We start from the raw sequence: 27,901 nt of genomic DNA, 5'->3' as shown, positions 1-27,901 counted from the left end.
ATATACTTCTTCCGACATTTGAGAATAACTTTGGCAGCCCTTTCTCGACATTTGTAATGCACGCATATGCCTTACGGACGAGAACACATGATGATCTACAGACTGACCATGCGATATTGTTGTTGGCGTACAAAGGGTACGTCAGAGCAGCTCGTTCATCGCATCTGCCGTCACATTTAGAGTTGCGTATACCAGGAGTTGGCCTACTGTGCGTTTGAACGGATACTCTCCCAAACCTTAAGAAGTGATAAAGCTTCATGTTAAGCTCTGTTGACTATTGTGCAAGGAATATATTCAGGGTACAAGACTCATGAGTGCCTCACTTTGATTTTGTGGCAACAGACAACTTCAGACGCGATGCTTACACATTTCTACCGCTTGGTGACCCAGATCAACAACTCAGAAACGACGCTTGATGATGCGGCGGGTTTGCTTTCTGGCCTCATGACGGATGATGAGCACCTGGCATTACTCCAAGGCAATGGGTCTCGAACGCAATACCTGTCAGACAACAAGGCTTCACCATATCCGGCTTCAGTCGTATCTAGAGTCGGCGTGCCTGGATTACAATACGTCGATGGATCACGGCAGTCATTTTTTACAGAGTTTCCAAGTCCACTGGGCAGAGCGGCATCTTTCAACTGTCAGCTAGAAGAGCTCATTGTGCGTGACTCTTTCCGATTTCCTGTTCAGGGCTGCGATGACTGACGCATCGAATAGGGAGAGGCTATCGGTATAGAAGTACGAGCTCACGGCGGAAATGTATATGGTGGTATATGCCTTAACGTCACACGTCGATCGGATTGGGGACGAGCCCACCAGTCGTATGGAGAGGATCCGTTCGTCATCAGTCGAATGGGTAGTGCAGCAGCAAGAGGTGTACACAGGAACGCCATGGTGGCCATTCGACACTTTGCGATGAACTCTCTGGAAATTCTGCGAGAAGATGGCAGGATCACATGCGACGAGAAAACAATGAACGAGCTGTTCTTGCAGCATTTTAAGGAGGTGCTCTATGAGAGTGGAGCAGAAGTAGTTGTGTCTGCAGGCAATCGTGTCAATGGTGTTGCGTGCACGGAGAACCCAGCCCTGCTAAACGGAATCTTACGACAACGCTGGCATCTGGATGAGTTGATCGTGGCTAGCGACTGCACATGGCCAGTCAAAAACGGTCCGGCATCAATTAAGGCAGGCCTGGATATCGAAATGCCATTCAAGTCAGGAGGAAGAATCGCGGCTGTCGAGTCCGCTCTCGAGCATGGAACACTGGACTGGTCCAACATACAGATCATGACCGAACGCATCCTCAAGGCTCAACTACGATACCACTGCCGTACAACACGAATGCCGTCGCCGGATCCAGAAAAGATAAGATGCCAGCGCCATATTGGCCTTGCCCGACGATCAGTAGCTGAATCCATGGTGCTTCTCAAGAATGACAATGGTTTTTTGCCTTTCAACAAGACATCTCAGATTAGAATGACAGTCTTAGGGGAGTTGGCAGATCGGGTCAGCTGCGCGTATCAGTTCGATGCCGCATCTCATGCTGCAGGTCCACCTGGAACAAGCCCTCTGGAGGAGCTGAGGAAAAGACACAATGTCGCTGTGGACTACATGCACGGGAATGAAAAAGCCAAGGCGACAAAGTCTGCTATGCTCGCTGATGTTGTCCTGATATTTATTCGTCCTTCGAGCAAATCGGAGCTTGTTCACTCACGCAGCCGATTCTTGGACCGCTTCCGCTCTCGCAAGCAAGCAGGGCATGCAATGGCACGTTTCCGGGACCGCAGGCATCTGACTCTCGATGCTCATGATCTCGAGCTCGCAAAAGCGGCTCTGAATGTTGCTGGTCACAAAGCGGTTGTGATAATTGAGGCAGGCACGAGTGTGACGATTCCGACCTTCGTGCGACAGAAAGCCACTGCCATTTTATTCTCCAGTTATGGCTGCCGGCAGTACGGCAAGGGCCTGCGCGATGTTTTGTTTGATGAGCAAGAGCCATCAGGCCGGTTGCCCTTCGTTCTACCCGATACTGAAGAACAACTACTAGAGAAGGAGAGAAGCGCATCATCACATGAAATCAAATACGACGATAAATGGGGCTATAGGAGGCTACGACACGAGCAGCAGAAACCAGCATACCCATTTGGATTTGGACTCGGCTATTCAACCTTTTCACTCAATTCACTTTGGTGCTCACACCCCATTGTCAAAATCAGTTTTGACATGACAGTAAACACAACAAACACTGGGACGCACTCATCTGCCGTTGTAATCCAGATATATGCATCGAGAAGATCACGGAGGGACAGTGCGACATCGAGTGTTCCACCCAGAAGTCTCATCGGTTTCGCAAAGGAAGTCATCAACCCTGGCGAGAGCAGCGAGATTGGCATCATCTGTCGCTTGAGTCCCCTAGCCGAGTTTCACTCGAGTACCAGTAAAATGGTTGTCGCCGAGGGCGAATATGATCTTTTTGTATGTCAGTACGAAGGCGACAGCAAGGCTTTGTCATCCTCGTTCCAAATTCTGAATGAGGTCTACTGCTGAGCTATAGCTTGACTTTGAGTATGCTTTGCTTCTGATATTTGATGATCATATATGTACCCTTAGATCGTTTTAGATAGAACATATATTCTTGTGTGCAAAAGTCGTGATAAATCGCGCGTGTTTGCCCTAAACTTGAACTTTAGATTTCGTGCCATTTATGGAAGAATACGCGTGTAGCGTAACAACAGATAGTTATGTAGACTTCAAAACTTTTGTATAGATAGACTATATATAGGTCTATAATACTATAGAAAAAATAGATAATAAGACTTATTTTATACTACGATACATCCATTTTTGCTATAGTTTTTTAAACCTGGTTTTTTTCTGTCTTATTATACTAATAGTGCTATATACACTAAGCATTATACTATAGTAGTATAGACATATTATAGCCTACAGTTTTCTCTATGTATCTCTGCGCTTTTAATAGTAATACGATAATTATAGCAGTAGTTATTAGTAACAAAAGAATATTATAGATTTAGAGCTTTAGATCCGAACTCCTCTTTTTTCTTACTATAAATTAATCGAAGAATTGCTTGAATTTAAAGCTTTTTTTTTTAAATTAACTATTTATATAAATTGCGTAATAAACATGTAGCTAGTATGCTTAAAAAATAGATAAACATAAAGCGTCTACTTTGTAGTATAAGATATGTTTTTACAAGTGTTTAACAACTAGTTGTCGTTGCGTAAAACCTCGAAACATAACCAAAATTTCGAAGTTTTGCAACATTTTTCTGCTCAAAACTTGTGTACCTGCTTCTCAGTAAAACCCAAATCTTTGAGCATACCGCCCAATTTGCCCTGTGCCCAACCCATGCCACCCTTCGCGCCAGCGACGGCGTTCAACATAGCCGGAGGACCGCACACCATGATCTTGATATCATCGCCGTCGATCTCTGCAGGTAGCGCCTTGCTTAGAATGTCTTTTGTCACATAGCCTTTCTCCAGGCTTTTATCAGTTACCCTGCTATCGTTGACCACATAGGTTGTCGTGAATCTTTGAGGGTATCGACTAGCCAAATCATCAAGCTCTGTCTTCAACAGGATATCAGGTTCTGTCTTGTTGGCGTAGACAAGACTGACGCGGGTCTTGTCCTCCGGGTTGTCCAGAACGCTACGCAGAGCTTGGAACATGGGGGTGATGCCTGCACCTCCAGCGACGAGTACAAGATGCTTATATTGGTTCTGCTTGTATGATAACTCGGGAATTGACTTGACACTGAGGGTTTGGCCAGGCTCAAGTTTGTGAAGATGTGTTGAGGCGCGACCATTTGGATATTGCTTTACAAGCAGGGTAATGTAAGGGCTGTCTGGAGTGCTGATGGGTGTATAAGGACGAAGAGTCGGAAACCATGAGCCGGCGGCAGTGTGGCGTGTCAGAAGTGATGCTATACTGTGTCAGCTCCTAAGTTCGAATAAATTGCTTCGCTACGGTTTTACTTACACACGGGACTCAACCCGCTTGCAGCTTCGTCCTCAGGCAGCTTGAATTTCAACTCTCTGGTGTCATGATTGACCATGCGTGCCTCTGCCAAAGTCAAGTTCACAAAGCCGAAGGCTGGAAATACAGGCTTCTGTCCAAGACTCTTTTTCGGTTCTGCGGGGCTTGAATACGGCTTCGACATATTGAAAGCAACAACACCAGCACCGGCAGCTGCTGCTAGGCCTACCGCCGCTGGTGAGATCGATGCGAGTAGTCTGCTAGGTGCTGCCATTCTAACGAGATTGTCCGGCTTGGGTGATATAGATTATGAGGGTACCAGTCAACAAGATTTCGGGTTGAGGTGCGGAGCAGGTTGGTCGAATATCAGAAAAGTCGTAGATGGTGTTGAACCAAGGCGACTTAATTGCGGCCTGATATAAACACTGCGAACAAATCCTCTGGTCGGACACGCATCTTACATAGTCCGCTCACCGGCGCCGCGCCTTGAGTCCTACGGAGGCTGACACTGCTTTGTGCCTAGTTTTTCCAGACAGGATGAAGTTCTACAGAGTTGGATGCTTTCCAAGACCCCGCCCGAAGTCTCGGCCTCGGACTCCGTTGTTGGTCAAACAAAAGCCGTTCGTCGCGACAACTGTTGGCTGCTCGAGACACCACCTTGATCTGCGAATCTTGATATGCTCCATGAGAAACTTTGTAGAACCATTAGTCTCTGGTTGTCAGATGGTCGCAGCTGCTAAAGGCCATGGCTGCTGCGCGCTGTTGTTCAAAGACTGACAAATACTTGCTGACCTTGATCTCCATTCATGTATGACAGCTATCGCGGCCAGCAACATATTCTCTAAGCATAGTTGGGCATCGAACAATGCTTATCTTGAGCTTGACTTCTCATGTCTTCCAAAGGGTAGTGAGCTACACGAGCGTTCTCGGGACCATAGATGAAAGTCAGGGCAACCCTCGGAGCCTCGACATCGAGAAGATTACTGCTTGAGGAACCCAAAATGTGTTTCATGGCGCATACGTCTGCCCCAGATGATTATTTAATGGTGAAAATAGCTGACTGATCCAAGGGCTCTTCTGAAACATCTCTGTACAATCTCTTGTCAAAAGGGGGCAAGTCTTGCGAAGATGCTCGAGTAATGCGTCTACTGCTTGGCAAGCCTTGTAGGATTTCGTTGACCATCCTTCTTTCCCCCACATGACAGTCTGTTCAATCTTCGCAAGCTCTTCCTAAACCGCATTTGCGTTTCAAGACGATCCGTGTCTGCAGCTGTTCGAGGAAAGGTGACCCAATAGCAGAGTCGAGAAACTGTCTGCCTCAGCTCATCGTCTATTTCGTGGCAATGCACTTCTCAACAAAATCGCGATGATTTATCGAAATGGTCAGCGTCGCACCACGATCAGCAGATGTATCTCCACACGGCCTCTGCATAGACAGTTGACCGATGTTCTCAACACCTATCATCCACGCCCACTCAACTCAGTGATTATACTTATAGGGGGATGCCTTCTCCCTCTATCGTCCAAGGCGACTTCGATTCAACCTCCTCTCGCACCACTGACCAATTGATATGGGATCTAAGCTCCGGACTTCGGAGGCGAAAGCTGCTAATCTTTCCGATGGCACCACAAACCATCAGCCGCTCAGATTCAGAGCTCATGACATGAAGAAGCCTCATATCACGGAGATGCCTGTGACCTGGTCGAATTGGTGGAAACACCTGGATTGGCTCAGCATATATTTCATCATTGTTGTACCCGTCTTAGGTCTTCTGGCTGCTACTCAGACTTCACTGCGGCTCTACACGGGCGTGTTCGCAGTCGTATATTATGTGATGACTGGCTCTGGAATCACTGCTGGTAAATCACATCATCAGATATGCCCAAGCCTTCTTGAAAACTAACAGACATATAGGGTACCATCGCCTTTGGGCGCATTCTTGCTACAAAGCAACTCTTCCACTCAAGATCTACCTAGCAGCTGCTGGAGCCGGCGCCGCCCAAGGCAGCATCAGATGGTGGTCGAGAGGTCACCGCGCTCATCATCGATATACAGACACACCGAAAGATCCCTACTCTGTTGAGAAGGGATTCTGGTACTCGCATTTAGGCTGGATGGTGTGGAAGCAGGACCCCAAAAGGATCGGCCGATCTGACATAAGCGACTTGAATGAGGATCCAGTCGTTGTATGGCAGCACAAACACTACATCAAATCGGTTCTGATCATGGCCCTGGTAGTCCCAACCCTTGTTTGTGGTCTAGGATGGGGCGATTGGGCTGGCGGGTTTGTATATGCTGGAATATTGCGTACCGCCTTTATACAGCAGGCGACTTTCTGTGTCAATTCGCTGGCTCACTGGCTCGGCGAACAACCATTCGATGATCGCAACTCACCTCGCGACCATGTCATTACAGCACTTGTCACTCTTGGTGAAGGGTACCACAATTTCCACCACGAGTTTCCATCGGACTACCGTAATGCTATCGAGTGGTGGCAATATGATCCTACGAAATGGATGATCTGGACTTGGAAGAAAGTTGGACTCGCCTATGATCTGAAGCAGTTTCGTGCGAACGAGATCGAGAAAGGTCGTCTTCAACAGCTACAAAAAAAGGTGGACCAAAAACGCGCCAAACTGGATTGGGGCATACCTATCTCACAGCTTCCGGTATTCAGCTGGGAAGAATTCGTCGTCCAGGCAAGAAGCAACGGTCAAGCTCTTGTTGCAATTGGAGGCGTGATACACGACGTAGCTCCGTTCATCAAAGAGCATCCTGGTGGTAAAACACTCATTTTGTCTGCTGTTGGAAAGGACGCTACTGCGATCTTTAATGGTGGAGTTTACCAGCATTCGAATGCAGCACATAATTTGTTGTCCACTATGCGAGTCGGAGTTGTTCATGGCGGCGGTGAGGTCGAGACCTGGAAGAAGACAAGAGCTGAAAAGGGTGCCGATAATGCTTGATTGCTGCTCCTATCATGCAGCGTTGGAGGATTTCGTTATTATAAAATCACAGATCTGCTAGAGAAATTGCTTTGTGAGATCCTTTGCAGCTCCTTCTCAACACAGCCGCATGAAGCGACATTGAAAACACGTGTGTAGGCGCAGTGTTTAGCTACCGCACGCCGCCAAGCAATAGTTTTCATCCTCGCTTAGCATGATGGCGGCCAAACGATGATGCCGGATCCCAGCTATGGAATTTTACATGCTTGCTAGACGTGGCCTACGTGCTTGGATTTCGATCTTCCATCGGCCAGAAGATCCCGTCTCCAAGATTGTGGAAGTTGATGATGTACGGGGAGGGTGCATCTCCGAAGTAAGGATCGGCAAACGGCGGGAACGGCCCGTAGCACGACCTCCTTCTTTTCCAACGCAACATTCAAAAGCGGTACTTTTACTGCCACCAGAATACAAAGAGACTTGGTACAGGGTCTGTTGACGGTACTGCAGAGCAAATACATAGACGTCTCACTGGATCATTCGTCACGAAGTCTTTTCCACGCGCTTCACTGGATTGCTTGAGATAGAATATTCCATCAATCTGGGGTTCTTGCCCTCCGCCGTTATCGAGCAATCACCACGCTCTGGCTTTCTTTCGCCCCCCCCAAACTCCTTTATCAAAGTATCAACGGTCTGCCTCCATCCTAATACGCCCACTGCTCATTTCCCCCATACCACATCTTCAACGTCGACATATACATGACGCATAACCTCTCTGCGGCAGCATCGGCACAATGGTTGAATCCTGATATAGCAACCATAACGTTTGGGTTCACTGATCGACGACCAAAACAACAACAGACCTTAACGGGTTTGGGGTCTCCCTCATGAAATCCTACCAACGTTGCAGGGACTGCTGCAGGACCTGAGATTGCTTATACGAGAACCAAAGCATGTTGTCAAAGCCAGGAGTGTTGTACGGCATGATGTTAGAGGGTTAGTAGCAACAATTCCTAGAAACAGAAGCTTGGGAGGATTGCAGCTCCCAACAATTAGGGACCACCACCGGCCTATGCTTCCAAGGCACTTGTCAAAACCTTACATTACCTGGATACCAACAACTCCAATCGGCGTCCCAGACCTTGATCCGCCAATTACCCCATGGTGGCAAATGAGAACGGTATGCTCATCGTCTGCTTGATCTCAAAATACACGCCACAACAATCCTCCGCAATCAATACACTCCTGGCCAGGACAACGGTAAAGGTCGAGATGGCAAGAGCACTCACATAAATACCCAGTCCGACGACTGCATTGTCAAAATCATCCACTCCAACTCAGTCACTCTTTTAGACAACAACCAACTATCTCATCCCACGATGAAGACCACATTCGTTACTCTCGCTGCTGCTCTCTTGAGCACAGCTTCGGCTCGCCAGGTCTACGAACGTCAGATCTACACCAACTCGTCCTCGTCTATGGTGGGCACTGGCAGCAGCAGCATCATGTCGAGCACCAGCTCTGTCGACCTTACTAGCTCGTCAGGCTCCTCAACTCGCTCGGTGTCCCGCTCCAGCGGATCTGGATCGGCAACCTCGTCCTCTGCATCTGCAAGCTCGACCGCATCTCCTTCCGTCACCTCCATCAATGGCGCTACATTCAAAGTCGAGTCTAACACCAGTTACTCTGGCAACACCTTCGATGTCGCTCTCTCCAAGAGAGCCGGCGAGACTCTGCAGTCCTGCCTCTCGGCTTGCGCAGCAAACCAGGAGTGCGTAGGCACCGCCTTCGATGACAACGATGACACGTGCACATACTACAGCTCCATCACTGCTGGAAGCCGCGTCGATGCTCCTGGAGTCACCTTTGCCACTGTCACCGGACGTGACGGCCAGAACGGCCAGAACAGCACCAGCTCTGCCAGCTCAAGCTCTTCCTCCACCGGATCCATCTCCCTCAACTCGACCGCCTCCAGCACAAGCTCCTCTGCCATCGCCACCCCCACTAGCGTCGAGAACTTCATCTGCCCTCAGCTGAACGGCGGTGTCTTCACCAACGCCTTTGATGCTTCTTTCGTCATTGAGTGCGGTCACGGTGTTATCGGTACTTCCCTCGAGATTGAGGCTTCCCGCAAGCGTCAAGCTACTGGCCTTCCCACTTCCCTGAGCAACTGTGTCGATCTCTGCTCGACCGACTCTGCCTGTGTTGCCACCACCTTCAACAACGCCGATAGCACTTGTGCTTTCTTCAGCGACTTCCAGCTGTTCGTTGCTGAGAACCTTGACTCTGCTCTTCGCATCGGAAGCAACAACGGTGCCGAGACCACCCAGACCGTCACCGTCGTCTCCACCGTTGTCCAGACCTCCACTGTTCTTCTTGAGGGCGGCTCGTCCACTGTCCAGACCGGCACATTGACCCTGACTGCCACTGAGACTGTCTGCCCTAAGTGTGCCATTACCAGCGTTCCTTCCGGTGCTGTCGGAGGCTCTCTTTCTACCGCTACTGTTTACGCCACTACCGTTGTCACCATCTCTTCATGCGCACCTACCGTCACCAACTGCCCTCTTAAGAATGGCCAGGGTAGCGCTGTTGTTACCACTGTTGTCCCTGTTTCCGAGACCGTCTACCTTTGCCCCTACCCTACTGGCGGCAACGTGGTCACCGCTCTTTACGGCGCTGTTACCGAGAAGTCTGTTGTCACCAGCACTGTCTACGAATGCCCTGCTGGACAGACCATCACCGTTTCCGGTACCCAGATGGTTCCTGCTTCGGCCACCACCATCACTGAGTACTACACCACCCAGGTCACTCAGTCTGCTACTGGAGCTCCTCCTGCGATGACCGGCGACAACTCTGGCAAGACTATCGTCTACGTTCAGCAGCAGGTTAGCGTTGGTGTCACCGCCACCTACACTCAGTACGTTGTTGTCTCGACCGCTCCTCCCGCTCCTCAGCAGACCACTGCCGCCGTCACTCTTCCCTGCGACGGTGTCCACTGCCCTGCCGTCAACACCCAGGGTAACCCCGTTACCACCACCTACAAGATCACCATCAACAGCGTGATCCCCCAGCAGTCCGCCCCTGCTTCTTGCAACGGCCAGTGCCCCTCCGGCATGACCGGCTCTGCCAAGTCCAGCATGGCTACCGTCACTGCCACTCCTTCCAAGCCCATCGCCTTCACTGGTGCTGGTTCGGTCGTCAGCGTTCAGAGCGGCGTTGTTGTCATGGCTGCCGCCATCTTCTCCATCTTCCTTTTCTAAACGGACTGGAACGATTGACCAACTTTTAATGTCTTTCACTTCTTTGGTGGTTTTGGTGTTTTTAACTTCTCTTCCTTGACACTTCTTGTGTAATTTCTGAGGGTGGAGTAATTAGTGCTACTTTTCTGTATTTGCATGACTGAGTTTTTAATGTCTGGATAAAATCAAACACTTTCTCCCTCCTATGCCTCTGTATCAAACCTTCCACCATGTGCTGCAGCCTAGTTCACCTGATTTTGTATTCGCCAGGCAAGAAACTCTCCAGATTTCATTCAACTGGATGAGCACCAAAAGCCAGCAGAGCAATAGGTGACTGTAAACTTATGAAGCGTATTGTGGAAGATGCACGATCACGCGCAGCCGCCTGACGCAGCAATCAAAACCCCATCGCATCAATCATTTGAGAAACAGACAATTTCCCGTTTGTTTTCCACGTAAAACATCGCCGCCGATATATCCAGCAAAGAAATCATGTTTGCTCTGAGTCACATTTCACTCGAGCGACTGCAAGCGTTGGTCGACACGGCCTGTCAAGCGTTAGCCGAGACACGACAATTCTTCAAGCAAGAACTATTGACGCCAGCCCAAGACTCCAAGGGACGCAAGTTCCCAGCCGGAAGACCACGATACCTCGAATGCAATAACTGCGAAAAAGGGTTTGATGTCACCGAGAACAATCAGAGCAGTTGTCATTTTCACGAAGGTAAATTTACCAAGACCATTTTGCAATGAGGATCACCCTGACCAAATTATAGGCCAACTGGAAATTGTGGAAGGAGCCTTCGAGGATAACGATAAGCTCCACCTCCTTCAGCCGTGCTGGCACAAATGTGTCTTACGTCAAGGAAAGGAGATCTTATTCATGCAGCGTCATAATCGTATCTAAGCTACGCCATAGAGCACAAGCAATCAGTTACAAGGAACCGGGAATGGCTCCACACTACTCAACGTAGGTAAAACAGTGTTCATCAGGCCAGTTTTTTCATCAAAGGTCACCTTGTCGATTGTCACCTCTCTGTGCGTGCCGTCACCTCCTGGAATGGCGAAACGGTGATATGCGATATACCATTCATCCGTACCCGGCACGTTGATGATGGAGTTGTGTCCTGTAGCCAAAATACCTTGACTGACATCCTTCTGCAATAGTACACCGCGGTAAGTGTAAGGTCCTGTGATCGAGGTAGAAGTGGCATAGCCAACGCGATAGTTCTCGGAGCCTGTATCATCGATCGAGTATGTGAGATGGTAAAGTCCTTTGCGGTAGTTGATGAAGAGACCTTCGCGGAAGTCTTCTAGACCGGTGATGTTCTGAGCAGTGGCCCATTCGATCGAAATCATGTTCTCGCTAAGCTCTGCAAGAAGGGGTTGGCCGTTACCCCAGATGAAGTAGTACTTCCCGCTAACAGGATCCAAAAACACATCGCCGTCGATAGCTTGACCTGTGGTGAGGCGCTCATTGTTGAGAATCATAGCAGTCGGTTCGGCGGTGAAAGGTCCAGTGGGCGAGTCTGCAATTGCGACGCCGATGGTCTTTCGGTCGTACGTGGGATTCTGGCCACTGAAGTAAAAGTAGTATTTACCATCCTTCTCGGCGATAGTGGGAGCCCACGCGTTGCCAGTCGCCCATGGTACATTGCCGTTGGTGCCGTTCAGGGTAAGGAAGGGTTGCTCACTTCTCGTCCAATTTACCAAGTTGGGCGAGCTCCACGAGTAGAATACCTGACCTCCCCAACCAGGGAAGCCGTCGGTCGTGGGGTAGATGTAGTAAGTCTTGTCGAACACAGCAATGTTGGGGTCGGCAAAATAGCCCTTGAGCACGGGTGAACCTCCCGCAGCAGACGTCGTACGCTTGGATGTATTGGTCGTACTTGCTGTGAGGCTAGCGAGTTCAGCAGCAGTAATAGGTAGTACGGTGCCGTGTCTAGGGCTAGGAGGAAGCTTGTAACCCGCCGGCACTGTCCAGTTGGGGCTAGCGATATCCTTGGTTGACAGAGGAATGTACCCGCGGCCGCCAAACTCGTCGACAAACAGATAGAACTTGTCTCCATTCACATCGCCAGGGTTAGACTTGAACGCAGTCGGACCCTCCACGCCGCTAGTGCCAGCCTTTTTGCCAATACAGGTAGCAACGGTGGTCCAGGACTCCAGTGTAGCCCTAAGGGATGTGGACTTCTCCTGAATGATGTCGGTACAACCAGTTGCAGCGGCTCCTTCGTCCTTGGTGAAGCGGTAATAGATGCTGCCTTCCTTCAGGATTGTGGAGTCGATGCGTGACAGGCCAGCGTCTTGCCAAATTTGTGGCTCACTAAAAGTGACGAAGTCGCGAGTGGTGGCATACAGCATACGATGGTAAGTTGGTTCAGTGCGGTTGACATCGGTAGAGTTGTAAAGCGAGGAAGCCCAGAAGACGACGTATGAACCGATACTTTCGTCGTAGTAAGCTTCGGGAGCCCAAGTGTTGCCAGCTTCAGCAGGCGAAACCAGTACGTGACGTTGCTCCGACCACGTCTTGAGGTCATGAGACTCCCAGACTTCCAAGTAGCGACTTCCAAACTTGACTGAATCGCCCCAAGAGGTACCGGAACCAATGGACAGGTCGGTAGCGATGAGGTAAAAGGTGTCACCTTCATGGGAGCGAATGATGAAGGGATCGCGGAGTCCAGTCGTACCATAGGTCGATTTTAGAACGGGCTGCGCCCCATTAAGCTCTTGCCAGGATAAAGCATCGTTCCCATGACTGGCAGCGAAGAAGATATTCTCGCCTGAGCGTGAGTTGTTGGTGAAATATGCAAACGCGTAGCCCTCGTAGGGACCAATCTCAACTGCTTGGCGAACAGAAGCCTTGAATTCGCGGCTAGCTGGCGTTCCATCACAATCGATCGAGGCTGTCAATCCTACTTGGGTTGTGATGCTTTGTCTTTTGACGATTCCGTCGCTCGAGACGACAGACTCGTCGCTGCTGCTCCATGTAATGCTTTGACCGCCTCTGGCAGAAGGAGGTAGGTACAGGTTACCTCGAACGTCGTCAAGGTTTGCAACGCTCAAGGCATTAAGATCTTCTGAACAAGTGCTGTTCTCAGCAGCATGGGCCAGAAATGCCAAAGTCGAAGACGCTAGAAGATATAGTGAGCGCATAATGGATGGATATGATGGTAACATGGAAACAGAATGGAGGCCGGCAGACTGAGGTTTTGTACCTCGTCCAAGTGGTCATGAACACGAGCTTTGCCTTGATGATCATGCATGTTCGCTGATCACTTGTCAATCTACGGATGAAAGCACGCGAAGAGTTGCGGCCGAGTCGAATATTCATGGAGAACTATGGGGAAACGAGTTCGTGTTGCGGAGGAGAATGCTTGGCTTCGGAAGGCTTCAGGTTATTTGTCTGGCACGTCATCGTGAAGCACAACTCTTCAGCCGAGCGCGTCCGAAAAGTGCTCTTCTACTGAAGATCTCTGCTGCGCGGTCCTTGGCACGTCCGGCGGGGTACACAAGCACTGTGAGCATCGTTCCCAAAGTTTGAGAATGAACAGTATTTCCTGACCGGGAGAATCGAAAGTAAGGTAAGTGCTAGCGAGGGATATCGGCACGTAGCTCGGGGCGGCGAAACCTCGGTATGAAATAGGCAACTATTGCTCCGAGTGTGCTCTCTTCCTGATTCCACTTCACATAACGAGACCAGACCTCCGTTATTCTTTCGTGATACAACGGGGAACATACTTCCAACTAACCAGTTCCAATCCACAGAAGAATCGATATCGGGTGACTCGTTGAATTACCTCGTCCAAGCATTAGTAACGCCTCCGAGACGTACTTGAGGTGAGGCACAACGCCCGTATACGTGGTTGTCGAGCAGCACATCAACGTACACGAATTTATACCATCACGCATGAATAATGCAAAGCAGACAGTCTTCAGTCTCACGTATATCTGAAAGCTGCAATGCTTTCGAAGCGACCCATTCTCGCCCGAAAGCTGAAACGACACGCGTCATCTCCACTGATTAATCCTTGATAGACGACGACTGCAGCCTGCAAGCATCGGAACGTGATTTCGATTGTGTCTAAAGCAGTTTCTAGCTAGAGCAAATCCTCGCTACCCCATCACAATTACCTTCTCGTCGACCAGCGATGTGAGATCAGGTAAGCTTGCTGTTAACAAACTTGAGTGCAGCCTGACCATACTCGCTACCATAACCCTGATGAACATTGGCATTATTACCATTCGAGCAATAAGGATCAGCAGCATCACAGTAAGCCTGGATTCTGCTCGCATAGGCAGAGCAAGTGAAGCCAGAAGGCCGAGGGTCGAACTAAACACCCCGATCAGTAAAAGCGCAAATCAAGCGACATTGTATAACTTACACCAGGATTCTTGGACGTGCCAACAGAGTAAGAAGCACCAGGAATCTGTCTGGGATCACCCATGAAGATGACAGCCTTGATCTTACTACCGACACTGCTAGAGATCGTCGCCGCAGTGCTCGAAATGCCCTGGTTGGGATCACCACCTCCACAAAGAGCGTCATCACCAATCTGTGCTCCCTGAGAGTACCCCACATAAACCAACTGAGTGTTTGGGCAAGATGCAGCAAAACTGTTGATCTGGTTTGTAACGGCTTTGACGCCCGCCTGCACGGAAGATGCGTAGCTGTTGCCTCCAGCTGCTGGGTAGTTGATGACCTCGGCGGTGGAGCCAGGGTGGGCGTTTAGGATGAGGTTGACGACTGTGCCGGCTGAACCGTAGCCGGCAGGTGCGGTGGTCTCGCGAGCGCCGAAGACGTGGATGTTGGGGCAGGCACGCTTTTCTAGGGGAGCGGCCATGGTGGATCCCATGACGAGGAGCGGAATGACGGCGGTGGTGGACTTCATGTTGGTGTAGATAAAAGGAGTTGTTAGAAAGGTGTGAAATTGAGTCACTATCAAGAGGAGTTGGCTGAGCTTTATATCTTCCTCTCACTTCTCTACCCTTGCGTCCCCAGCCTAGTCGGTCAGGCGGATCGTCTGATATCATGCTACCTCGACACGCTCTAGATGTCAGAAGTTTAGGCAAATTCAATGAACTCCAGACTCAAGAGGCTAGATCGATGTGACAGAGCACGTTCATTGAACAAAGTCCAGGGGCGACAGAGCTTAGCGAGGTTTCAGCTTGTTTCATGCAGCGGCAATGTGCTTGTTCAAAGCTTGTCCTGTCACCCTATCACAACTGCATGCAATAGACATCGTGCTCTTTAGCCTCGTCTCTGCTTACGTACTATGGCTCTTACTGCTGATCACGGCTAGTGGTCATCGAATGCAGAACCGAAGCCAAGCATGCGAGAACGAACTTGCAAGTTCCGTTCGTAGAACAGAGACATGGCTGGATGAACTCGCTTCAATCGCTGTGGGGAATAGGCATAAACATTGCGGGGTATGTATATAGGGCAAGGAAGTTTGTTCAGAACGTCTGGTTCTACGCGATCTCCTTCCCGGCTAAACCCGGCTATAACAGAAGGAAACACCAAATGTACGGGCAGAATGATCTTGCGGCCGAAAGCAGTCAAAACAAGCTCTTCGAGAAACAACTGATTCTGATTGAGCTGAAGTCTTCAAATCGATGCATTGCTGGATGGGTGAGATCTGATTAGTATAGGATCTGTGAAACTAGATAGCAATATCATCATCCATAGCTTTACAGCAATCTGCCCCAGCCCAACCCTCGTATCCCTCTGGTCATCTCATCAAGTTCATGTCTACGCGTCTCCTGCTCGTCCTCCTCAGCTTCGTCATCTGCGTCACTTTCAATCTCATCCACAGCACGTGCAACAGGAACATATTCGCAACCCATGACAAATTCATAGCTGCGTTTGAACATCTCCGTCGCAGCTACTACCCTCATGCTTTCGACCTCAAGACTTTGAAGATCCGTCTCCCAAGGCCTCTGTGGACCTCTTGCAAGTGAATCTGACAGACTGCGAGTGGCAAAGCTGAGAGTGTCTTGCCAAGGACAATGTATGCCTTCAGAGCTTTGCGCTGCTGGAGTGGTCAAACCCACATCATAATCGTCTGCCGAAGGATCCATGATTCGATTGCTTAGCTGGTCACCCATGGTCATGAAACCTTTCAGCAGACCTTTAGCCATACTAGCTTTCCCGCGGGAACGGTAGACGTAATCGACAAATGTAAGACTATTTTCCGCGAGCGAGAAAATTGCAGCGAGAAGACGCAGTGACCCGATATCCTTTGAGGTCGGCCTATCGGGCATGCTAGTAGCGAATCTGTATGCAGCGATGAGCATGTGAGTGATGGCATGAACATCACCATCCATGCTGTTCTCATCCTGGGTGTCAAGATCACAGATCACGTTGTCGAAGACCACGGCGCTGGCTTCCATGAGTGTTGTGGCTAGTACCCAGCCATCTGTTGACGTCGCCGAGCATGTGATGTATGCAGGAAATATGGAGGTAAATAGGACTTCTCTGAGAAGCCGTGATGATCTCCCGGTAAGAGCTTCGTGTACCTGTTTGTAAAGATATTGCTGCTTGTTCTCTGAAGCTGACCGTTGACTGACAGTCTGCACAAATACAGCCAGCTGTTTACGAGCTCGACTATCTTCCAGTTTGAACACATAGCTTTTGAGTTTCGCTTTGACATATGTTGGGTCATCCACCGGGAGAGGGAAGGCGGACGAGTCGACGAAGAAAGGGTCAACGGGACAGAGGTCAGACGTGTATTGCTGCATGAGCGAAACGATGTCGTGGACAAAACTGACGTAGGCTCCCTGGGTGCTCTCGTGAGACAGACCTCCAAGTCGACCAATCAAACGTTCAAGTTGCTCATACGTTCTACGCATGTACTGCATGGCAGCTTTGAGCATGTCGGCGTACTCTCTTCTCGTCTCCATGACTGTATGGGTTGGGAGCGAAATCGTTGAGGAGTGCATGTTCGACAAGATGCTGGCGATGAGACTGATTCTCCTTTGACGAAGCTCGACCATGGTGATATGGTACTCGCCAGTCCTATGGTCGGCGGCGAATGGCAAGTTGCGCAGCAAGGGCTCTGTAGTCGCTTTCTCCAGAAGACTAGCCGTAAAGCGATGTTGAAACTTGAGCATCGACTCACGTTCGAATAACGATATGAACCACGCTTTCATAAACAGATTCCGATGGTCGTGTAGACTGGATCTGTCGCTCTCGATGACTGCAGCCAGGAAGTAACAGGTGTACTTGTGTCTTTGTTCCGTTTCTCGAAGTTGGAACCAAGATTTCGTGCTGTAGGTGTCCACGTAGCTCGACCAATCGTGTGCTCCATCCTTGACGGATCGGTCAGCAACGGCAACCCAGACATCGACAACTTTTTTCAACAGGGCATCATCAGGGCTCTTATCCGAGCCGAAGCACGTGGACAAAAGCCCAGCTACAGGTTCTTGTAGAAAATTCACTTTCGATGCCTTTGGCTCCACAGCGTCGGATTTCTCTTCGACAACCTGATCCATAAAAGACCAGTCACCATAATCTTGGCTATCATCGCTACCCGGCTGGCTTTCTTGTTGCATGGGTCTACAGAGTCTTGCTTTTGCTGCAAGAAGTTCTTCGACAACGTCCAATGTCTGGATGATCGCGACGGATAATCTTGGTTGCTCCATATCGAACAGGCTCAACACATCGACAACATTCGACTGCTCGACAAGGCTGACGACTGCTGGCCATGACTTAGTCACTCTGATTGCGTTGCGAATGGCTAAGAGCAAGGCTTGAAGAATAGCGAATATGCTTTGTTGATTGACCGTGATGGTTGACTCCAGCATTTCCGGCGTGATGAGGAACGACCCTTTACTCCTTTCAGCGGTATACTGTGCTTCTGCTTCAGATCTTGCGAAGCGATATTGTGATACAGTAGTCGCAATCATATCCTTGAACCATGAGGCCATATATTCAATGTCTTTGAAGTGTTCAACCTGGGAAAGCTGGTAACGCGCTAGTGTGCCCCATGCATGAACACTCAGACGGCAAGCCTCTCGATGGGAGTTGCTGTGGTCGACCAAGTCTTTGATCATCTGCAAACGAGGTCCACAGCCAGATGGCATGACCCAGTATAACGTACAGAGCAGATCATGGTGATTGCGCAAGGCGTCGAGCGCAACATGGGTTACTTCCTGATCTTTACGGTATGTTCGACCATGATTAGGAATGAATCTCCAAGCGAAACCGCGGACCTTGTTTTTGGGAAGATCTTCCTGCAGGCCTCGCAATCCCACCACAAGCAACTTGAGAAAAATGTGAAAAGCACAGTCAGACGCTTCAAGCTCAATCGTAGGGTCTTTATCGAGGTCTTCGAGAAAGCGTGGCGAGCCCTTGCCTTCTTCTCTATGCAGCTGGGAAAGTCCGTTCTTAGCGAAGAAATCGTAGATCGTACCAAGCGCAACTTCACATCTGCGCCAACTCCATCGAGTGATCAGGTGGTAGACTCGAGCAAGACATGCCCGGATATAGTCGTTCAGATTCGGACCGCGTACTTTGCTTGTCGCCGGGTACAAGGTGAACATCCGCTGCAGCAATGACTTGATCAGATCCCAGTTGTCGTTGGTAACCCGAAACCTGCTTCCAGCCCTATAGATACCTTTGGCATCAAGCTCGAGAAGAGGTTGAACAGCGAGTGCATCGTACCATATTTGATCAATGGAATGGATGTTGCATGTCGATTCAATTGCATAGCCAAGATGCGCACTGAGAATCCCTGAAAGCTTGACGTCTGCTTCAGTGGTATCGAGGACATGATTCACTATCAAGATGCTCTTGACAGCAATGTCTCGCTCTTGAATACCAGAGTTGCGCTGAGCATGCTCACGATGCGAGTCCAAGAAATTGCGGAGAGCAGTAAATTTTGGTGGCAATGCTGTTGTAATGACTTTCTTGCTCAGAGAAACACACTTGTCAACCAGTCTCCTCTGCATACCCCCATCGATGGCAGGATGATGCGAGATACATGCAGATTGTGCTGTAAGACAAAGCAGATATAACAGCGAGTCCACCACGAGATGGTCGACATTATTGCGTGTGTCAGAGTGCATTTTGAGGACAACAGATTCTGCATCCATCATTTCCAAGAAGCTATCAATGAAGCGCGCAAGGCGATTCACACAGGAAGATCGATCGATTGGATCCAAGAAGTGTAAGCACCCTGACAAGTATCTTACAGTGGATCGCAGCAAGTAGGTGAATCGTGCGGAGGCATCTTCGATAGCAGTCCGTCGCATGTCCGCACTTTCGAATTCGCCAACGGCCTGTAAGTCTTCCGTACAAGCCGCGAGTATGATACCGAGACCTGTAGAGACATCCTCGTCCCATGCGCTCCAGTGCAATGAATGACCAGGCACTTCGAGAGTGATGTGACCAGCAGGAACATCCAAATTACGATCACGCAATGTCAAAGAATCATGAAAGTCCCCGCTGCCTACAAATGTACTGGAGGCAAAGTATGTACCAACCTCGAGTGGCCTGACATCGAAGTCTGTGGGATATCGCGTGCCGAAGGAGCCTAAGCCTTGCAATACCTCCTCAACGGCAGCATGCGTTTCATCGACAGCTCCTAGGTGTGTCACTGACACTGAAGGATTATCAAGAGGCAACGGCTCATCCGGTTGGCGGAAACGAGCTGTTTCGGTGTCCAGCCGTCGAGCGAGTCTTTTGCGGCTTCGCGGTCCGTTAGCAGCACCTGCAGTACCTGTCATGGTCGTGTCAGGTTCCTGCACTTGGCCCGAAGCAGCTTCAGGTAGAGGGTCCTGGTCCTTGAGGAATCGCTCGAGCCGATAGCTTGAAGCCGACTGTTGTCCTCGGTCACGAGCAAAGATTTCCATCAACCGGGAAGGAGGCGCTGCAAAAGTGAGAGGATCCAGATTGTGACGTGTGAAACGCGCTATGGTTTCCAGTTGAGCAGGTCGCATGCGGTGATCTCGTTCGAGCAAGCTCCGCTGGTTTGCCTGCTTTTCTCTAGAAGCGAGACGTTTGCGTGCATTGTCGCTTCCCGGTTGGACGGGTTTTGTGCCTGGTAGAGGTCGCGGTTGTGCGGGCCTACGTCGTCTTGCCTGAATCGATCTTGAGGCTTGTTGACCATCTTGAGTTCCGAGCCTATCGCAGGTGGAACCCTCGTCGGCATTGCCCACAGAGTGAGCACTCCGAGGGATTGGAGGGTTCCAAGTTCGTTCCAAGTCACCCGCTCGCCAGGCTACCAAAGGACTAAGGGCATCTTGTGTATCTCCCCTCGTAGCAAGACGAATACTTTTGTTGCTCGGGTTGTGTCTGCCATGATCTGGTCGATTACGAGCTTGGCGAGCGGCAAGGCGCACGAATTGAGGCTTAGGAGCTGCCCGCGGCGACTTTGACTCGACAGAGGCTGCGACGTCCAATATGCTCAGTTTCTGCGGCTTCTTGCGAGCTACCCTCCTGTTCGCTTTGCCGGCCGTCTTGAGATGTGACTTGGATTCACCTGCAATCGAAGGAACTGGTGCAGCGCGCTTGTGTCTGGCATGGCTTTTGCTCGAAGCAGGATGTTTGCTTGCAAACCCGAACGTGTCTGTAAGTCGAGCCTGTTTCTTGTGACCCGCCGGCAATCTGAAACGTGACCGCTCCCCAGTCGGAAACATCTCATCAATCTCGTCGTGCTCGTCAACGTCATTTGTCGCGAAGTGATGACCCGACAGTCGCCCATCGACCGGTGATGGAAGGGTGGTCTGTAACAGACGAGGGTCTGAAAGCTCTCTTAGCGAACTATCAGACTCGGTGTTGTCTGAAAAAACGACATAGCTGGTTTGACGGGCGGGAGTAGCAGAATGGCTTGTCACACGGCGTTGTGCTACACCTCTGACGGGAGCAGTTGGTCTTGGAGTTTCGGTTTGAACCTCGGACACCGCAGTGGGAGGCGATGGCGGTCTGATCTGTCTGTCAAGCTTGAGATAAGAGGCAGGTAGTACACCTCTGATTCTCCTCTGCATGCGCATCAGATGTCTGTCATCCTTATCAGACCCCGAGGCGGAGCTTGCATCGGCGAAAGCGTCGGCCTGACTTGCAGAGTCAGTGTCAGATGATATGATGACATGGCGAGAACGTCCCACAGATGTAGTGACTGGCGGTTCGGGGGATGATGGGAAAGGAGTCGGTACATCTGCTGGAGTCAAACCATGCGGAAGTCTGAAACGAGGAGGAGCAGCTGAGTTTGGTTCAACATTCGCAGGGCTTGATGTTCTGGGAGGTGAAGGAGGCAGTAGATCTGGATTGAGAGCGCTGGTATGTGCTCGTGTGAGGTTGAGAAACCTCAGCTTTCCTATAGCTCTGGATGTTGATCGAGATAGTGTTCCATCATGTTGCTCTGCATGCGGAGTCTGCAGGGTTTTGCGACGTTTGTGCCCAACTTGAGTGCCCGCGATGACATGTCGACGGATGGCAGCATCAAGATCGGGGAATTCATCGCCATCGTCAAGCATTAGATCAGTCAAATCCAGACGCGGCGGCTGGATATGAGTCGATGCAGCAGACGAGTCAGGTGGAGTGGATTCTTGAGTATCTGCGGCACGTTGATGGCGGGGCTGACTCTCTTCTTGACGAAACTCGGCATCTTGAGAATCGTCCTGAGCTCGCGGTCGTTGGCTGTTGGTGGCAAGTTGAATCGGACGGAGACCACGAGCTTTGAGCGAGCGACGGTATTGTTCAATTTCGATGAGATATGGATGCAGCTGAATTGCTTTCCGAGTTCGAAGATTGCGTCGTGGTTGGTGAGCAGCGAGGGCAGCAAGATGCTGCTCAGACAAGGCGTCGATGGCGCTTTCCAGATGAGTGGCTACGGGCTGACTTGTCAGTGTCGGGATGGATTCGTTTGTTCTTGCCGTGCTCTCGAAATGAGCAAAGAAGGGCTGTGGAGAAGAAAGGAGCTGCATATCAACATCCGAGAGGTCCGAGCTAGATACAGACCAGCGTCGTTCGGTGCGGGAAGGTGCGACCAAGGGCGCAGACGGAGGTGGAGCTTGCTGTGTCGTACTGTCTCCAGCAAGCAGGGCATCGATGTCCATGAAGTCGTCATGCTTCTCCTCCTCATGTCTTGCACTTGGCGTGCTCTTGATGCTCTTGATGCTCTTCAAAGCTCCGGGCTTGAGCTTCCGGCTATAGGTTCTGGCGTTCATGTTGGTCGAGTCAGGAGGCGATTGTGCTCTTCTATGCTGGGTGATCAAGACTATTGGTTGCCCTGCCGAAGGTTGCAGTTGAGTGGCTCGTGGTACATGGCGGGCGGTGTGAGTGAGTGTCTGGTGTGAAGGCTCCACGGATTGGTGAGTCGAGTCTTCAGGAGCCTCTGGCAGGGAGAGAGTCGGACTCGGTGCCCGCTGGAGGCCCCGTCGCGGAGGCTCGTGTCGCTCAGTGATGGGACTCGTTATTGGTTCCCAGTATCTCGGAGCATTTGTCGGCGGCCCAGCGCTCTCTTCCTGTAGACCAGGGACTTCATGTTGTGCATTGTCGGCTCCAGAATCACCGAGCAGTTCTACGGAAGCTTGTCTCTGCGGTCGTGTTGTGGTCGTCGTCGGCTGCGTGTTGCTATGAAAGTCTTCGAGCTCATCCCGAACAAGATCATCCTCATCCGAGTCCGGGACATAGCCTCGATCTCTCCATTCGCTCATTTGACCGTGCTGTCATGTCTTGTCCATGGAAACTGTGGCCTAGTGATTGGCTAACAATAATCACTTTACGCGTGCATTAATTTGGAAAGCAACGCGACTCGAGACGCGCCGCTACGCCGCTCGGAAAGTCGAGACCGACGTCACAAATGCCGATCGGTGCCAAGACCAGCCGAGATATGTCCAAGAGCTCATCATCGAACCCGAGTGGTCTCGGACAAAACAGATTGGACACTACAACTAAAGATGCAAAGATTCATAGGACCAGCACTAGCAACCTTCTGTGGTGTTGCCACTGGTCAGTCTTCCACGATCCCTCTATCCTCCACCTATATCAGTACTTCTGACACCTGATTGAAGCCGTCGCAGCATTACAGCCAGAATTTCAGAAGCAGGCAGCAGAAAGGGAAGGCGTGGATGTAGAGCAGTTTCAGCAACAACACAACGGTGCCATGTAAGCAATTTCCCTTTGCCTCTCCTGACCCCTTGCCTCTTGCTGAAGCCGTCTGAATAGCCCGCCGACCTCACGCGACCCAGAGATTCCTGCTATCGATAACAACAAGTCAATTGGGGTAGAAGTGAAAGAGCGTCTTCAAGAGGCCAAGGACGAAGCCATGTCGGAGATTCAACATGCGAGGGCACATGCAAAGAATGAGATACAACAGGCAAAGACCGAAGTCGCACCACAAACGGCCTGGTGGGGCTTGGGCTTGTTTGGAGCAAGTCAGGGCGGTGCTGAGAGTCCAAAAGAAGATGGAAAGACAAACTGAACAATCTTGAGAGACTATGACTCTCTCTGCGCATGTAAACGGGGAACGGCCAACATAGTACTTCTGTCCTTCGTGCGTCAGAATTACAAGGATATCAAACCAACGCCAAAAACAAAGACGCTCCCAATGTGTCGGTATAATCATCTAAGAGAAATCCTCGTCCTGGCTCTCGATCTTCTCCTTGATCCTGAGAAGCACAGTCGTCTGCCACTTGTTCAACTTTTGCATCTGGTCGAACTGGAACAATCGGTCGGCAAACATGTCTTGGTCTCCAGCCTCTACTGCCTCTTTCAAGTCGTTGAGGAGTTGGAACTCGCGAGCGGACGTGAATTGTGCGTGCTTGGAACGCCATTCGTCAAAGGCGCGGGATGTGGCTACCATGTCCTGTGATTGTGTCAGACAGACTGCAGGGATAAGAGGAGGAGGAGGAGGAAAAGAAGAAAGAAAGTCTTACGCCAGTGGCCAAGTGGCAGATACCAGCTTGGAAGAGGTAGTTCTTGATGTTCCAGGCGAGGAGGTTGTTGTTTTGCGCCTTGTCGGCCGCCGTCTCGTAACCTTGGATCGCACTGCTGTAGTCGCCCTCGAGTGCTTGCAGGTCGGAAAGTGCCAGGGTGATCTTGTTCTCGAGTCTGTGTTGGGCGGTCAGCTGCAGTGCGCATGGCTCAAGAAGATTCGGCGACTCACGCAGGAGCGGGATCTTGCTTGTAGCACTTTAATGTGTCCTTGTAGGCCTCGATGGCCTTTGGGTTGTTTCCCAGCACCTGCTGGTAATGTGTGGCTAGAGTCTCTGTATTCGTGGCAGCCGGTCTCCATCTTCCCAACTGCTTTTGCTTCTGAATGGCCTGCTCCAGCATGGTGGCGGCCTTTTCGGGCTGCACCTCGTGGTACAGCTTGAAGGCCTCGTTGTAGATGTTGACAGCATCCAAGGGCTCCTCCAGGTTCTCTGTGCAGATTCTAGCAGCGGATTCGAGAGCGCTGCCGCCTTGGGAGATTGCGAGGGAAATGGTCTCGGGGTCGTCGATCGAGGTGAGTTTGACACGGTAGGCGTTCGCTGCTGTGCGGTACATTTCGACGGCCTTCTCGTACTTTTCGCCACGCCCTCCGAAGAAGGAGAAGCCACCGGATGCGCTCTTCTCTTGCTTGATGGCCTATTGTCGCACGTTAGTCGAAGGGCTTGACTTGACTCGAAGAAGGCGTTTCGAAGAGTGGAATACCTTGTTGAGCAGATCCTGCTCGGCGGCGAGTGATGAAGCCATGGTTAGTCTAGACTGGCGATGAGTCTGCAAGTGCTGTGTGGAAGTTGTATAGAAATGTTTAGGAGGCATCACCTTGTTGGACTGCACGCGCGGGCAGCACTCGGCGCTGACGTATCCGGACCCTGTCCCGCTCTGATTGGCTGCTTCCCCAATCAGCACCAAACAGTTGCAAGCATGTGAATAGCTATCTTGCTTTCTCCAGAACATAACAAGGCCATCTCTCAAGATGCCGCCTCTCCCAATGCGGATCAAGACGTCGCACCTTGGTTCTCAATGCGCCAAGTTTCATACCACTCGACGTCTTCTCCAATCGCCGACCAAAATCGACGTTGAAGCTCTACTAGCAAGACCGACATGGTCTCTTGAATCGCTCCTTCCTCCTTCGACACCTGCCGCCTCGACTCCGATCATAACTTCGAAACAACTGCACCATCTCCTCCGCCTCTCTGCTCTTCCGCCGCCAAGAGATGCCGACGAAGAAGCAAAAATGCTGTCCTCTCTCTCTAAACACCTGCACTTTGTCAACGAGATCCGAAAAGTAGACGCCTCGCATGTCACGCCTCTTCAGAGCCTCCGTGACGAGACCGCTTCGGGGCTCAAAGAGCAAGAAATCTCACTAGATGATCTGAAAATTGCTTTTACCAAAGAACAAGTCAGAGGAGAGTACTACAAGAGGATCAGAAGAAATCAGGACGCCGCCGAGGAAGGTGAGAGTGCAAAGACATGGGACGTCCTTGCTGCTGCGAACAACAAGGTTGGGAGGTACTTTGTTGTCAATGGTGGAAAAGATGCCTGATCTCTGCACGACGTCTATCCTACTCTTGATTGGCTGCCTGCGATGCGCCACCGCTTGACCCATCGCCTATCTCCGCCAACCTGATCAATCTGCCTTGGACATGCTATCTCCTTTCATCCACTCACAGCTTGTGCCTTCAAGGCTACGAGATCAGCAGTGCAGCAGCTCTTGATCCTGCGTGATCTTCTACCAGCCCGCACTTTGCTCCTTCGACGGAATTCGTCCAGAACCCATGGATGACCGCCACAGTCCTCCTATCGCTGAAACTCGAGCGCAGTCTACATCTCTGTCCGTGCCCTATTCCCCAGGTACTTATTGCATCCATGCCTTAGACTTTGGATTGTTCGTGTCAACTCTTCAGACTTGAAAATGGCGCCGAGCGTCTTGGTCGACACCTATGCTCCGCAAGCCATTCTCGTATCTTGGGCTCAGACTCGTGCCTTTGCGCAGGATCCTTCGACGATCTCTGTAGTGGTCTTGATCTGCGCCTATCTATCTCTCACTGGAGGTGCTATGGCCCATCATCTTGTCGCCAGCAGTCCTTTGATGGATCCTTCACAAGCGCTTAACATGTCTTCTCCGACAGTCTGTGCAGGCGAGCTGCTAATCATGCTGTACTACTGGTTGCGCTTTGGCTTCACCGATTTGCGCTTTCGTGGAGCCTCGAAGCTGCTTGTTGCAGACTTCGAGGCCACTGGAAACCATCTGACCCCAGATTACAAACATCTTCGATACTCTAGAGCGTGGTTGTCTGTTGCGCTGTCACTCCTCGGTATACTGCTTTTGATCATATCGCAATCCAGGACAATCGGATCTATCAGCCTTCCATATCTGGTGTACTTGGCTGCTGGGTCGTTGGCGCTCGTGCCAGCCTCCCGCTTGCTCCTCTATCGGGGAGTTACACACGTCGTCTCCGAAGACCGCCAATTTCGACTACATAAGATGCATGCAAACACTCACCTGGATGCACGCTCGAGATCTATCAATTGCGTCTTGGCTCGTTGTCAATTCCTGCAGCTATCATTGAACATGTCACTCTGCCTCTCCTTCGTTCACCTGGATGGTGTACTTATACCGTTGTACATGGTAGTGGTCGCAATTATAAGCGCTGCACTCGGAAAATACATCGGACTTCTCACCTTCGAGCAAATCAAGCGAAGCTCTATCGTTATGCTGCCTGTGATGCTTTGTGCATTCCTCATCACCCCATCGCAGTCTAACTACCAATCCGCATTTTATATAGTCGAGCTTGCAGTCAGTACTGTCCTTGCGTTACTCTCTGGCGCATTCACAAACGACATTCTTGGATTGTTCAACGGGCGTCCGGAGAAATGATTCGATGTTGTATCAAACTATCCTCTTCGTGTTCGCAAGCACACTGCGTGGAAACTATCCGGTCTAAACATCCTGTCCTTTGAGGTTTGCTTGATTATCTTCAGCGTTGCACAAGGAGAGCTCATGGTGGGGTTTCGGATTCTCTACAATAATTTCGATGCCTAGCAACGCTAGAGCAGCTCAAGTATAAAAGCTCTGGATTTAGCCACTCCAATGAGGCCGAAAAAAGCGTAATACACATAGTAGGGATAGACAGCGCATACATGCAATTTGTCCACCAATCAGCCTGCTTTAGAACGAGTCTTGCTACATACGTTCAGCCCCCAGCGCTGCATACCGGCGCTTAGATCATACAACACCTATCACTCTGCTTCCAATAACTGTGTCGTCCGTTCTTGAATTTAGAGGTTGAAAATTGGCGGCCATTCACAGCGTCGCAAGCTAGAGTTCTGGCGCATTGCATCCTTCGACATGCAACTGGGCTTCGTCACAGCCTGCGCCACTCTACTATTTCTGGTGCCGGACTCGCTGGACCAAGGTTCTCTTTGGTAAATGGATGGAAACGAACGAAGCCGTATGCTTCACATAAAGTCCCTGGCAGACTCGACGAAAGCATCATCAATACTACGCAGGCATTGCATCAGGAACGCTAAAACCACAATCTCTCCTTTAAAATATCTCCCCTACTGTTGGTAATTTAAATCATGCGGTGGCTACTTACTGTTTCTTCGCAATACCTTTTGGTCTGTGCTGGTTCGCAACCTTGACACGAAGTGCTCTGAGAAGGAGGTGAGGAAGATGAAAGTAGCGAGTCGTCAAAACCAGTAGCCTTTAGTCGCATCTGATCATATGCAATGCATTTGAGATGTATATACCAGGACCCAAACTCCCGATCATGTAGATCA

General features: G+C 50.5%; 11 protein-coding genes across 11 annotated transcripts; 6 read left to right on the top strand and 5 right to left on the bottom strand.

The window, feature by feature from the left end:
• Nucleotides 1-357: 357 nt before the first annotated feature.
• On the top strand, nt 358-2,550 carry AUEXF2481DRAFT_4017 (glycoside hydrolase family 3 protein; the record flags this gene model as incomplete). Its single annotated transcript, XM_013489367.1, has 2 exons — nt 358-663; nt 721-2,550. 2 exons carry the CDS (start codon nt 358-360, stop codon nt 2,548-2,550), a joined length of 2,136 nt encoding a protein of 711 aa, XP_013344821.1.
• A 617-nt stretch (nt 2,551-3,167) lies between these two features.
• AUEXF2481DRAFT_38802 (uncharacterized protein) lies at nt 3,168-4,163 on the bottom strand. The gene is made up of 2 exons (XM_013489519.1): nt 4,004-4,163; nt 3,168-3,947 (listed from the first exon to the last, which is right to left on the bottom strand). The coding sequence occupies exons 1-2, from the start codon at nt 4,077-4,079 to the stop codon at nt 3,298-3,300; spliced, it is 726 nt and encodes a 241-aa protein (XP_013344973.1). The 5' UTR covers nt 4,080-4,163; the 3' UTR covers nt 3,168-3,297.
• Nucleotides 4,164-5,571: 1,408 nt separating this feature from the next.
• AUEXF2481DRAFT_28470 (uncharacterized protein) lies at nt 5,572-6,967 on the top strand (the record flags this gene model as incomplete). Its single annotated transcript, XM_013489450.1, has 2 exons — nt 5,572-5,860; nt 5,916-6,967. The coding sequence occupies 2 exons, from the start codon at nt 5,572-5,574 to the stop codon at nt 6,965-6,967; spliced, it is 1,341 nt and encodes a 446-aa protein (XP_013344904.1).
• Nucleotides 6,968-8,322: 1,355 nt separating this feature from the next.
• AUEXF2481DRAFT_28469 (uncharacterized protein) lies at nt 8,323-10,203 on the top strand (the record flags this gene model as incomplete). The annotated part of the gene is made up of 1 exon (XM_013489449.1): nt 8,323-10,203. One exon carries the CDS (start codon nt 8,323-8,325, stop codon nt 10,201-10,203), a length of 1,881 nt encoding a protein of 626 aa, XP_013344903.1.
• A 791-nt stretch (nt 10,204-10,994) lies between these two features.
• On the bottom strand, nt 10,995-13,463 carry AUEXF2481DRAFT_38800 (glycoside hydrolase family 43 protein). The gene has a single exon (XM_013489518.1). It carries the CDS (start codon nt 13,336-13,338, stop codon nt 11,113-11,115), a length of 2,226 nt encoding a protein of 741 aa, XP_013344972.1. The 5' UTR covers nt 13,339-13,463; the 3' UTR covers nt 10,995-11,112.
• A 444-nt stretch (nt 13,464-13,907) lies between these two features.
• On the bottom strand, nt 13,908-15,504 carry AUEXF2481DRAFT_87911 (carbohydrate esterase family 5 protein). Its single transcript, XM_013489629.1, has 2 exons — nt 14,568-15,504; nt 13,908-14,515 (listed from the first exon to the last, which is right to left on the bottom strand). The coding sequence occupies exons 1-2, from the start codon at nt 15,072-15,074 to the stop codon at nt 14,342-14,344; spliced, it is 681 nt and encodes a 226-aa protein (XP_013345083.1). The 5' UTR covers nt 15,075-15,504; the 3' UTR covers nt 13,908-14,341.
• A 210-nt stretch (nt 15,505-15,714) lies between these two features.
• AUEXF2481DRAFT_38797 (uncharacterized protein) lies at nt 15,715-22,880 on the bottom strand. Its single transcript, XM_013489517.1, has one exon. It carries the CDS (start codon nt 22,840-22,842, stop codon nt 15,874-15,876), a length of 6,969 nt encoding a protein of 2,322 aa, XP_013344971.1. The 5' UTR covers nt 22,843-22,880; the 3' UTR covers nt 15,715-15,873.
• A 205-nt stretch (nt 22,881-23,085) lies between these two features.
• Nucleotides 23,086-23,609, top strand: AUEXF2481DRAFT_4010 (uncharacterized protein; the record flags this gene model as incomplete). The annotated part of the gene is made up of 3 exons (XM_013489366.1): nt 23,086-23,137; nt 23,200-23,293; nt 23,354-23,609. The coding sequence occupies 3 exons, from the start codon at nt 23,086-23,088 to the stop codon at nt 23,607-23,609; spliced, it is 402 nt and encodes a 133-aa protein (XP_013344820.1).
• AUEXF2481DRAFT_38796 (uncharacterized protein) lies at nt 23,354-24,932 on the bottom strand. The gene is made up of 4 exons (XM_013489516.1): nt 24,824-24,932; nt 24,294-24,757; nt 24,064-24,238; nt 23,354-23,993 (listed from the first exon to the last, which is right to left on the bottom strand). Exons 1-4 carry the CDS (start codon nt 24,863-24,865, stop codon nt 23,754-23,756), a joined length of 921 nt encoding a protein of 306 aa, XP_013344970.1. The 5' UTR covers nt 24,866-24,932; the 3' UTR covers nt 23,354-23,753.
• Nucleotides 24,933-25,036: 104 nt separating this feature from the next.
• AUEXF2481DRAFT_642274 (uncharacterized protein) lies at nt 25,037-25,846 on the top strand. Its single transcript, XM_013489695.1, has one exon. The coding sequence runs from the start codon at nt 25,092-25,094 to the stop codon at nt 25,659-25,661; it is 570 nt and encodes a 189-aa protein (XP_013345149.1). The 5' UTR covers nt 25,037-25,091; the 3' UTR covers nt 25,662-25,846.
• AUEXF2481DRAFT_642275 (uncharacterized protein) lies at nt 25,847-27,453 on the top strand. The gene has a single exon (XM_013489694.1). The coding sequence runs from the start codon at nt 26,031-26,033 to the stop codon at nt 26,994-26,996; it is 966 nt and encodes a 321-aa protein (XP_013345148.1). The 5' UTR covers nt 25,847-26,030; the 3' UTR covers nt 26,997-27,453.
• Nucleotides 27,454-27,901: the final 448 nt, after the last annotated feature.

Source organism: Aureobasidium subglaciale, assembly GCF_000721755.1.
Source record: "Aureobasidium subglaciale EXF-2481 unplaced genomic scaffold scaffold_7, whole genome shotgun sequence".
NCBI classification, from domain to species: domain Eukaryota; kingdom Fungi; phylum Ascomycota; class Dothideomycetes; order Dothideales; family Saccotheciaceae; genus Aureobasidium; species Aureobasidium subglaciale.
Note: the sequence above shows the minus strand (reverse complement) of the source record. Positions and strands in the feature narration are given on the sequence as shown.

Coding starts and splice junctions, on each gene's coding strand:
- AUEXF2481DRAFT_642275 (XM_013489694.1), top strand. CDS start 26,031: ATGGCGCCGAGCGTCTTGGTCGACACCTATGCTCCGCAAGCCATTCTC.
- AUEXF2481DRAFT_38797 (XM_013489517.1), bottom strand. CDS start 22,842: ATGAGCGAATGGAGAGATCGAGGCTATGTCCCGGACTCGGATGAGGAT.
- AUEXF2481DRAFT_38800 (XM_013489518.1), bottom strand. CDS start 13,338: ATGCGCTCACTATATCTTCTAGCGTCTTCGACTTTGGCATTTCTGGCC.
- AUEXF2481DRAFT_642274 (XM_013489695.1), top strand. CDS start 25,092: ATGCCGCCTCTCCCAATGCGGATCAAGACGTCGCACCTTGGTTCTCAA.
- AUEXF2481DRAFT_87911 (XM_013489629.1), bottom strand. CDS start 15,074: ATGAAGTCCACCACCGCCGTCATTCCGCTCCTCGTCATGGGATCCACC. Junction 14,516..14,567: donor GCACGTCCAAGAATCCTGGT/GTAAGTTATACA, acceptor CGGGGTGTTTAG/TTCGACCCTCGGCCTTCTGG.
- AUEXF2481DRAFT_38802 (XM_013489519.1), bottom strand. CDS start 4,079: ATGGTCAATCATGACACCAGAGAGTTGAAATTCAAGCTGCCTGAGGAC. Junction 3,948..4,003: donor AAGCGGGTTGAGTCCCGTGT/GTAAGTAAAACC, acceptor GACACAGTATAG/CATCACTTCTGACACGCCAC.
- AUEXF2481DRAFT_38796 (XM_013489516.1), bottom strand. CDS start 24,865: ATGGCTTCATCACTCGCCGCCGAGCAGGATCTGCTCAACAAG. Junction 24,758..24,823: donor AGCAGGATCTGCTCAACAAG/GTATTCCACTCT, acceptor GTGCGACAATAG/GCCATCAAGCAAGAGAAGAG. Junction 24,239..24,293: donor AAGCAAGATCCCGCTCCTGC/GTGAGTCGCCGA, acceptor CGCCCAACACAG/ACTCGAGAACAAGATCACCC.